This window comes from Solanum dulcamara, chromosome 10, assembly GCF_947179165.1.
Source record: "Solanum dulcamara chromosome 10, daSolDulc1.2, whole genome shotgun sequence".
NCBI classification, from domain to species: Eukaryota; Viridiplantae; Streptophyta; class Magnoliopsida; order Solanales; family Solanaceae; genus Solanum; species Solanum dulcamara.
In genome coordinates this window covers 6,864,824-6,875,888 of record NC_077246.1, presented here as the reverse complement: position 1 = coordinate 6,875,888, position 11,065 = coordinate 6,864,824, and the positions used below count along the sequence as shown (strand labels likewise).

Sequence of the window (11,065 nt, the reverse complement as noted above, 5' to 3'; positions counted from 1 at the left end):
TGCTTCTTTTTCCTATTTTCTTGCTGACCCTTGGTAGAAAGAGCCCTCCTTTCCTCCTCTTCTTTTTGAACCTCATCATATTGGTCAGGATCTTCCTCATCCTCAGAATGTGTGACTCTATATTCATCTGTTAGTTCTTGTGGAGTAATTTCCTTGTTAAGGGCACATTTTCCAGTATTCGGTTTCTGAATTTGCAAAGCTGTCACATGGATGCCTGCATGTTCCACCACCAGTACATCATGTAAGCTTTGTTGTCCTGATTGCATTTCTTTAATAATTTTCTTTTTCAACGCATCCCTTTTCTTCTTACTAAGTGCTAATGTAGACTTGTTGTTAAACGCCTGAGGACTCTCATTTTGCCTTTTCGGATCCGGAGGTTCCTTATCCATTGTGTAGCATTCCTCTTCTTGTTGTGAGTATTCATTGTACCTCTCTTTTCTGGTTACAGTTGTAGTATTTACCTCTGTGGTAGCAGAAGCTCTAATGTCTTTCCTATGGTCAACCAAAGTACTTTCCCTCCCTCTGGTAACCCCTTCCTGCAAGTTAGTGGGTTCCTCCTGTATTCCCCCATCCTCACCTCCATAAACTACAACAGCTACATCATTCACAACATTAAAATTATTGGGGGAGCCATGAGGCTGTGGGAGAGATAAGTCAATACCTGGCTCCTTCATTTTTGTAATATTGCAGTCATCCTCAAGTGTATCATTTGTGTCAGCATTTAAACCAATCATCGGGACATGGGGGTGTGGGAGAGATAAGTCAATACCTGAATCCTTCCTTTTTGTCGTGTTGCAGTCATCATCCAGTGTGTCATTTGTGTTAGCATCTAAATCATTAATGGGGACTTGGGGGTGTGGGAGAGATAAGTCAATACCTGAATCCTTCCTTTTTTTTTGTTGCAGTCGTCATCCATTGTGTCATTTGCATCAGCATCTAAGCCATTAATGGGGACTTGGGGGGATGGGAGAGATAAGTCAATACCTGTTTGCTTTGCTAGATTCTGCTTTGATTGAACATTCTTTTGTTGTTCCTTCTGTCTTGGTTTTTTCTGAATTTGCCATTCTTGTTGTTCCTCTTTGTTTTTGTTCCTATTTTGGTGTTGTCTCTGTCTCCCATCTTGATTTTCTTTTGTACCTGCATTAGTTAAAGATATATTATTCTCAGGCATTTGTACAGTGGTTAAGGGACATACCTGGTTGTCATCTTCTTTCCTGGTTTTATTATTCCTTGCTTCTTCAGCGTCTTTCCTTTCTTCATCTCTCTTCTTGACATTACATCTTGTCATAGTATGTCCTTGATGCTTACAGTAAGAACAGTATTCAGGTAAACCTTCATATTGTATAGCTTGCCATCTGCCTTTATTGTGATCCTCTTCATCAATTCCTAACCATACATGTTGAGGCCTTTCTTTGGTGATATCCATTTGTATCCTTACTTTTGCAACACTGCCTCTAGTTTTTTTAAGAGATGCTGCATCCAGGTACAGGGTTTTACCAATCGGGTCTAAAAGGGTGGTTATAAACTCTTTATTGTAACAATGCCACGGTAGTTCTGGTAGTATGACCCAAACTGGTACGATAGGAGTTTCCTCCTCTGGTCTAAAGGTTGGAGTCCACACTTGTAGTCGCATAAGTTGCCCATTAATATACATTTTCTGTTTATTCCAGACTGAAATATGATCTTCCTCATTATCAAGATCAATGTAAATGTGTCTTGCATTGAAGTGAGCAATTTTGACACCTCCGGTGAGTTGAGTCTGCTGAATAAAGCTTCTTCTGATAAGCTCTATCTTGGGCATTGTATTGGTGAATTTTCCTATTAAAGTATACTTACATCTAGACGCAAGCTTCACAAAAAAGTCTTCCTTTTTATAGATTATAGCTGGTAGGCCCTGTCTTGTGGTGTAGACAGGAGGTGAAATATTAATAGGCGCTTCAGTTCTATTTTGGTTAACTCTTAGTCTAGTCGCATAAGTTTGTATAACTGTAAATGGACTTGGTTCTGGGACAGACTCTATTTTGGAGCTCTGCAACTGCGGTATCTGTTTTGGTTTTGTGGGAGGTTTGTCATTTGAATTCTGGATATTTGGTTTATACTGAGGGTTGTGTTTAACAAAGTTGGATGTTAGCTTGGTAAGATCATGAGGGAGTTGAGTCTTGTTAGATGTTGAATTGTTATGATTAATCTTGGTACTGTCATTACCTGCATCATTTTTTCCTTGCTTGTCCTGAGTATCAGTTTCTATAGCGATAGGATTCAGCTCATTTTCACCCTTATTTTCCTTATTTACCTCTTTCGACTTATGTTCAATCGGAATAGATACACTCTTACCTGGATTGATTTGGATATTGCTCCTTGTCGTTTCTTCACTCTCGATATTTTTCGAGATCCTTTCCTGTGAGGCATTTCCATCACCAGTCGCCGAGTCCTCCACATTTTGTGTACCTGTGTCGAATCTCTTCAAATTCAAGAAGTTCTCATCTGAGTTAGAGAACTCTTTATCAGAGGAAACACTCTCAGTATCCGAGTCACCTGGAGTATCCCCAGATTTTCCGATTGGGAGTGTGAAATCGTTTGAGATTTGCTGTGAATCTGATTGTGTAGAATCAGACTCCGCGTCTTTACCCTGAGTTTCACCATTGCTTCTATTTTGTGACCAGAGGATGATTTTTTGTGCCCAAGCTAGTTGCTCCTTCGAAATCTCTACAGGGGTCGCGTTGTAGCCGATATCCGAGGAGCTACGAATGGATTTAGGTGTTGATTCCAGTTGGGTCTTGTTCCTGGGTGAGAGAGCCTCCTCTTGGACTAAGTCCGGTGGTCTGCGGAGTGCCGCCGGCGGCGATAGGGCCATTCCGGCAGCTCTGTTTGTTGTCGACGTTTGAATATAGAGAGAAGAGAGAGGATATTGTAGGGGCAACTTCAAGGGGATCCACAAATCCAATAATTGTGGATCCAGGTAGGAAATCTAAACATTGAAGCCTGATTGGTGGCTTACAATTGACACAGCTCTTACTAGTCTGAAAAATTTATCTTATCCAATTAACACTATTTTGTTTTATCTAAAAATCATTGTAACAGCCCATAATATCTCATCTCAGTCTATATATAAGTGCCCCAAATCCTTACTTCAAAACACATTTCTTAAATTAAAATCTTCATTTGACAATTTAGAATAAAACTAAATTTCCTAATATTCATGGCTCTCCAGGCTGCTGCATTGCTTCCTTCTGCTTTCTCTATTCCCAAGGAGGTTTGTATTTCTTATTAATTCAATATGTGAAACTTTTCGTTTTTTTGAATTTAAACTATATTAATTTTGATTAATAATTTAAAATTAATCAAATTAGCATTCAAAAAAGGAAATTATCACATAAATTAGTACTGAGAGAGTACTTCTTCAGTCTGCAATTGAAATCTAATTTGTCTTTTATTCATTTCTGTTTTCTTGCAGGGGAAAACTAGTGCAACGTTGAAGGATTCTAGTCTCTTTGGAATTTCTCTCTCTGACCATATTAAACCTGATTTTGGCTCTTCATTCAAAATAAAGGTATAATTTTGGCTTCTATACGTGGTTTAATTGGATGCAAAGCAAACAAACGGTTACTAACCTATTATAACACTAAAGTCATATAACTCTTTTATTTTGTCACATTAAAAAGTGACAGTAAATTCAGTGATCATACGTGAAATTAATCTGTTGTATTTTGTAATAGAGCGGAAGAAAGTCATCCCTCGGAGCTATTAAAGCCGAGACGATGGTTGCATCTCCCGGTGTTACGAATGCACCTGTGACAGGAAAGAAAACCTTAAGAAAAGGGTGTGTAGTAATAACTGGAGCCTCTTCAGGATTAGGACTTGCCACAGCAAAAGCTCTGGCTGAGACAGGGAAATGGCATGTGATTATGGCATGTAGGGACTTTCTTAAAGCTGAAAGAGCAGCAAAATCATCAGGGATGCCTAAGGAGAATTACACTATAATGCACTTAGACCTTGCGTCGCTTGACAGCGTACGCCAATTTGTCGATAACTTCAGGAGATCAGGGAATCCTCTTGATGTATTGGTTTGCAATGCAGCTGTTTATCAGCCTACAGCAAAAGAGCCTTCATTTACAGCTGAAGGATTTGAGCTTAGTGTTGGGACTAACCACCTTGGTCATTTCCTTCTTTCAAGATTGTTGATTGATGATTTGAACAAGTCTGATTACCCTTCAAAGAGACTCATCATTGTTGGTTCAATTACAGGTACAGTCAAACTTCTTTATAATAATGTCGTTCGTCTGGATAATTTTTGATTGTTTTAGCAAAAGTGTTATAGAGAAAATATAATATAACATAACATGAAAAATCAATTTCCAGAAAAAAATTAACTGTTATAGTGAAATGTTGTTATAGAGAGGTTTAGAGCAACCAATCATGTAGCCAAATATGGGATCAATAGTTTGGTAGAACCTAGTGTTTCGCCGTTGAATTCTATATATACGTGCATAAAACAAGTGTGGACAGAGTTGGATATACATTTCAAAACTCATTTTTGTCAATTCAAAACTAAATAGTGTCTAAATTCTTGAAACCTTAGATTAAGAATACGAATTTACGTGTCATTTTAGTGGGAGACTAACCGTAGTTAGTGAAATCACTTGTCAGGAAACACAAATACTCTGGCTGGAAATGTACCTCCAAAAGCCAACCTTGGGGACTTGAGGGGTTTGGCAAGGGGGCTCGATGGACTTAACAGCTCAGCCATGATTGATGGTGGTGACTTTGATGGTGCCAAAGCATACAAAGACAGCAAAGTTTGCAATATGCTCACTATGCAGGAATTCCATAGACGATACCACGAGGAGACTGGCATCACTTTTGCCTCTCTATACCCTGGCTGCATCGCGACAACAGGGCTATTCAGGGAGCATATCCCCTTGTTTAGGCTCCTTTTCCCTCCATTCCAAAAGTTTATTACCAAGGGATTCGTCTCCGAGGCAGAATCAGGAAAGAGACTTGCACAGGTAATAATAATCAATGTCAGTTTCACAATAACAATAAAGTCACACTAAAGTTACTAAACATAAGATGTTGTTTGTTTGTTTTGTACAGGTTGTAAGTGATCCAAGTCTTACAAAATCAGGTGTGTATTGGAGCTGGAACAAGAACTCTTCCTCTTTTGAGAATCAGTTGTCAGAAGAAGCTAGTGACGCAGAGAAAGCACGTAAAGTGTGGGAAGTCAGTGAGAAACTCGTCGGGTTGGCTTAGATTTTGCAGATTGACCTTTGTATTCGTCGAGGCAAACAAGAAAAGGGAGTTGATGAGAGAAAATTTGAATCAAGATTCTGTTTTGTTGTAGAAAAAAGTTAACTTTGTAAAATTTTTGAGTTAGGGAATAAATATCACTCACCCTGTTTTCTTATGACGGAAAAGTGCTACCAATTTATTTCTTATTTTCCTTCGTTTGTAGCAATTTCCAGTCACTACAATCTACATAAAAACAAAAATTAAACAAAAGTATTGGCACTAGTTCTATTCAATAATGGATTATCAAAGAAAATTGTTAGCTAGAGGTTATTTAGATAGAGAGGAACTTTTCTTAAAAGCCTAATAACAATTAACTCCATTGGAAATTTTATGGAGTAAGGGGTACCTGTAATATCCCAAAACTGGGTTAATTTTAAAAGATTAAATATGTCATGAAATTATCAGAAATGGCTCATAATAACTGAGCCTATTTTTGTGCAATCGGCATGACAAAAGATGCATATTCGTGTTCACTCATCACTAATAGTTCAAATAGCCGGTTTCAAAACATCAGGATTGGACACGTAACCTCCAATTAAAGGTCCACATCTCTTCTGATAGTTTCACGTCACTTCTGATGGCATATTTGATTAAGGTTTTCTTCAAAAGAACTCAATGTGCAAAAACACTAGCTTCAAACATTTTCATTTAGTGATTAGTGGTTCCTGAATCCTGAGTGCCCATCAAGTTTTATTCCTTTATCTGTACTACTATAGCTTTGGGGATTATAAAAAAGCAAAATGAATTCCACTCTCGAAATTCATACCCTGACAGACAGTTTTCAAAGCTGAATCATTTCTGATGCTTAATTTATTTTTCAAGAGTTATACACAAATGCATAGCACCTACAAGGAAGAAACCAAACCTAATACAAACTCTAAAAATGGAAACAAAACAGAAGAAACACTTGAGGAAATTCGAAAATCGACTTAGTGAGAAGTATTCCAATCAGACCAGTTGGCTTCACTGCCAACTCTGGGGATGCTGTTAACTCTGGAATACATATCCACTTTGAAGTTAGCTCCACACATTACCCCTTCACTATCTACTCTTGGCATGGCCCTCATCTTGTTCATTGGGTGCTCGAAATTCATTAGTCCTTTCTCACTGTGGAACATACAACCTGTGCAGGTCAAGGAAAAATTTATAAACGTAAGTAAGTGAGGGCGAGGGAGAGGATGTAGCCAAGCGGATCAAAGCAGTGAATTGTGAATCCAACATGTGCGGGTTCAATACCTATCTTTCGTCCATAATTCATAATATAAATATTAGGTAAATGATTGGCTATGAAGAAATTTTTAAATTTTGTAAAAACGAAGAACTAAATTTGACTTCCTCTCCTATTTACTACGAAGATAAAGAATCAATTTATCACTATATTTATTCTTTTGTCTACTACTTCAATATATCCCCGACTGAAGATAAAGAATCAATTTATCACTATATTTATTCTTTTATCTACTACTTCAATATATCCCCGACTGGTATACGGGGTTCATAATTATTGCTCTGACTTGGCCAACATTTAGATCCGGCTCAATTATTTTCCTTCCCCCTTCAACATCCGACACCAAAATATTTCATCCATTAAATGTGAAATTCCTTGTAGATGTTACCTGTGGGAAAGGGTGCAAATGACTTTGCACAGCCAGCTTTAATCACCTCTAAATCATCAGAAATCACCACAGATCCATCAGCAGCAATACCCCAGAATAACTTCACCCCACCATCTGAACCCTGCAATTATACCATAACAATAAAAGATTAAAAGACATTTTGGTACATTCAAAATATCTTTTAGTTTAATAAGAAAAAATTCAAAAGTCTTATTTACTTTCTTCAACTCAACTCCGTATTAAGCTAAAACGGATAAACAAAGTAAAACATAGGGAGAGTAGATAAGCAAGCAAGTAATAATACAAATACTTACCAAGGCAACAAATACAGTTCCAGTCTTACTGTCATAGATAACAAAAGCATAGCTTCCTTCAAAATCCTTAATAACTTGGTCAGCTGGATAAGGTCCCCTGTCTCTCAATGTCCTGTAAACTTCTATAACTAACATGGCTTCATTTGTACTTTTTGATGATAGTCCATATTGTTTGATTTGTGCACATAAGTTGTTCAAACTCCCCATGAACAAACAGTAAATATCATCATACCCACAAAAATACCTACAACAACAATAACCGCGCTTCAATTCAAAGAAATTCAACACTACAAACATTTTTGTAGCTAAACAATAAAATCCGTATTCCGCATGAATTCTTGAAAAAAAATCAGTTAGCTACAAGCTACTCCCTCTGTTCCCATTTAGTTGTCTTGTCAGGCTAATGTTTTACACAATCCTTAAGAAAAAATCAATTAGAAGTATAATTTGACTAATACGCTCCTTATTAACTCTTTAATATTTGTCTATTTACATGTCATGTAATTCTAAAATAACTAAGGGTAAGGGCAAAGTTGGAAATAACAATTACTTCTTTCTTGAAATTTTAAGATTAACAATTATTTAGGAGTAACTATTTTTAGAATACATGACAACTAAACTGGATGAAGTATTCAGCTATTTGAATTAGTGACCAAATCTATAGCTAATTTAAATTTTTTGATAGTGATTTGGATCATCTTTGTTGTCCATATCAGTCCATTTGAGCTTATCTTAGTTTAAGAATAATTAATATGGATTGTGGTGGAATAGTAAATACTCTTTCGTTCTGGTTCGAGTCCCCTTAATACGAAGTCGCCTTTGTTAACTTCCTGACGCGAATCTGAATGTAATCGTGCTTTTGACTGAATGTAATCGTACTCCAAAAGCGAGTACGAGACACCGAATGAAACACCCAAAGAATAATTAATATTATATAAAATTAAAAATAAAAGCACTTGAAATACTCTATATTTTCCCATATAAATTCCTAACAAAACAATCTATTAACTAGGTAGCATGATTCACAAAACATCCTGAATTCATACAGAATCGACAAAAAAAGGCTCATTCCAACTTCTCTAAGGGGTGCAATCTAAGCCACCTACCCTAATACAAAGTATCCAAAGAAAAACAACATACCGGGTGAAATCCACAAGTGGAGGCTGAAGAGGGTGGGATATATCACTACCTCACAAAGATACCTCACGAAGATAGAGGAATTGTTTTTGAAAGACTCTCGGCTCAAAAGTCACCGTACAAGAGAGAAAAACAATATATATATATATATATAGCATAATGACAAAAAATGAAAAGCGATGCAAATTTGATACGATAGCAAAGTAATGTGATGGTCAAAGGCAATAACAACACAACTATACAAGTACGCCTAGACCTACGACCATCGACCCACGACGGAACACCATTCTATCCTAAGTATAAACAATAAATCAGAAATCACACGAGACAACTTTATCATTACTACAAGAGTTCTATTAGAAAATCAAAACAATAAACTGAATACGCCCTTGTCCCATTTTATAGTACACCCTTTTTTTTTAGTCAGTCTCTAAAAAAAATATGTTAGGAAATAATTTAACCTAAAATTCTCATTTTATTACCTGTGTGTGTGATTGAGGAAGGAAGTGGAGTTAGGACGAACAAAGGCAAGAGCAGCAGTATTACCAAAGGTAACAGAAGAGGTATGAGAGGGCTGAGCAGATAGGAATTTTTGAAGAGTTTGTTGAGGAAGTAAAGATTTTTTAGATGAAGGGCTATTTAGTTCTTCAGGGGGATGAGCAAATGCCTTGTGAAATATCGCCAACATTGTTTCTTTTTTCTTTTTGGCTTGAAAATGAATAGATGTAACAACAATAAAAAAAAAATTGGTTACTAATGAGAGTATATATAGAATTTTTTTTACACAACTACAGTAATATGTGTGTTGATAGTTATAAAGTAATGCTAAAGATGTAAATTTTATCTTGTAGTGATGAGTGTTAGAGCGTGACATGACAATGATGAGGATGGATAAGGTTTCTCTTATTCCTATGTTGTCTTTATCCATTTAGATTTACTATATTTTTATTTATACGAAAATAAGTTTAAAATATTCTTTTTCTTTTCTTCTAAAGGTGTTTATCATTGGAATAATTCTCTTTTATGAATCAAATATTCTTAAAAAATATATGAAAAGTGAAAAAAAAGAAAATGTTCTTAATTAATAATTTAATTTTAAAATATTTATATTATTAATAATTTAATTTTAAAATATCTTAATTGCTAATAATCTGATTAAAAATGTCTTTTTGGAAAAAATGTCTTAAGTAACAAGTATTTTTTTTAAAATAAAATTATTGACGAGAAGAATATTTTTAGATCAAATTATTAATTGAGAATATTTTTTAAATTTTGCATAACTTAAAAGATATTTTAATCCTCATAATGTCAATTTAGGAGTTTTCGACATATTAAACGAACTCTAAAACGAATATTAAATCTAAGATGAAGAAAAAAAAAGTCGGATCCTATCCGTTTAGTTATTTTTCTGTTCATTACTCCAAATATATTCTTCCTAGTTATAGTTTTTGTTTGGCATAATACATAAATATAATCTTTAATTTGACTTCAGATGATAATTATGATCTCTAACTTTATTAATGCACAAGTAAACACTTTAATTATCTAAAATTTGAACAAATAGACACACTACAACAAAAATAACTTTTCGCAACAATAAATATGCACATTAACAAAAAATGCCAAAATCTTTACCGATATTAGTTAATTGTCATTAGATTCAATATCGCTATAGACTTTAACGACATTTACAAAGAGTGTTAATTGCCACTAAAAATATCTTTTTAGTGGCAATTAAGTTATTGCTTTTAACTAATTGCTGCAAAAGATCATTTTTTGTGTAGTGTCACATTCGTCCTACATGGCATTCTATATGACAATTTTGTGTTCTACGTGGCGTCCTATGTGTATTATACCACGTAGGACATGTATGTCTACTAATTTAATTTTATACAAATTTAAATATCTAGTTATGTATATTAAAATTTAAAAAGCATAAATATAAAATAAGGCTAAATTAAAAAAAGTATTTATGTATTATGCCTTTTCGTTTCGTGAACTTTCGGAATGGAGGGCGGCCGTTCCCAGCCAACAAGTTTTTCCAAATCTGTGGGTGGTTATCACAATTTAGGTGATGGTACCATATTGTAAATTTTAATTTGATAATTTTAATTTTAAAAATATTATATTATTATTATATTAAATTAATTTGATATTATTCAATCTTTTAAAGATTGATTATTCTTTGTTTGCAGTTGACCATTTGACTTCGTCTATCGATAGCTGAATTTTCCAATCTGGATCGATTTACGATAATATCGGCAAATCTTATCTGTGGATTTTAATGGATGTTTTTTATTCTTCACCCAGTTTTTAGTAATTTTATAATATGATAATTGATAATTATAATTTAATCAATTTTAATTTATATATATTCATATAATAGAAAAATAATAATTTTCTTATTTTAAGAAATATCTTAATTATATCATATTAATATTTTACATAAGTAGATAGATTAAAAAAAAAGGTACAAACAATTTCTTTCCTTATTCAATTACACTGAAAAGTCATTTTAATAAGAATAAAATAGTCAAAGTTTCAATATTTAAATAATTAATTTTATATCAATACTATCTATATTTTAGTATTATTATTAGTATTTTTTATTTTTCATACTATAAAAAGAGTAAACTCATTCTAGGTTTCAAATGAGCATATTATACTGAGTTTGAGCAGATAATTGGGATGAGTTAATAAATGAGCAGG

At 34.4% G+C, this 11,065-nt stretch overlaps 2 protein-coding genes across 2 annotated transcripts; one reads left to right on the top strand and one right to left on the bottom strand.

Annotated features, from left to right (window-relative positions):
• Positions 1-3,103: 3,103 nt before the first annotated feature.
• LOC129904944 (protochlorophyllide reductase-like) lies at positions 3,104-5,407 on the top strand. Its single transcript, XM_055980353.1, has 5 exons — positions 3,104-3,253; positions 3,455-3,550; positions 3,717-4,245; positions 4,648-5,006; positions 5,095-5,407. Exons 1-5 carry the CDS (start codon positions 3,200-3,202, stop codon positions 5,248-5,250), a joined length of 1,194 nt encoding a protein of 397 aa, XP_055836328.1. The 5' UTR covers positions 3,104-3,199; the 3' UTR covers positions 5,251-5,407.
• A 660-nt stretch (positions 5,408-6,067) lies between these two features.
• On the bottom strand, positions 6,068-9,118 carry LOC129904943 (stem-specific protein TSJT1). Its single transcript, XM_055980352.1, has 4 exons — positions 8,839-9,118; positions 7,220-7,463; positions 6,906-7,026; positions 6,068-6,412 (listed from the first exon to the last, which is right to left on the bottom strand). The coding sequence occupies exons 1-4, from the start codon at positions 9,042-9,044 to the stop codon at positions 6,219-6,221; spliced, it is 765 nt and encodes a 254-aa protein (XP_055836327.1). The 5' UTR covers positions 9,045-9,118; the 3' UTR covers positions 6,068-6,218.
• Positions 9,119-11,065: the final 1,947 nt, after the last annotated feature.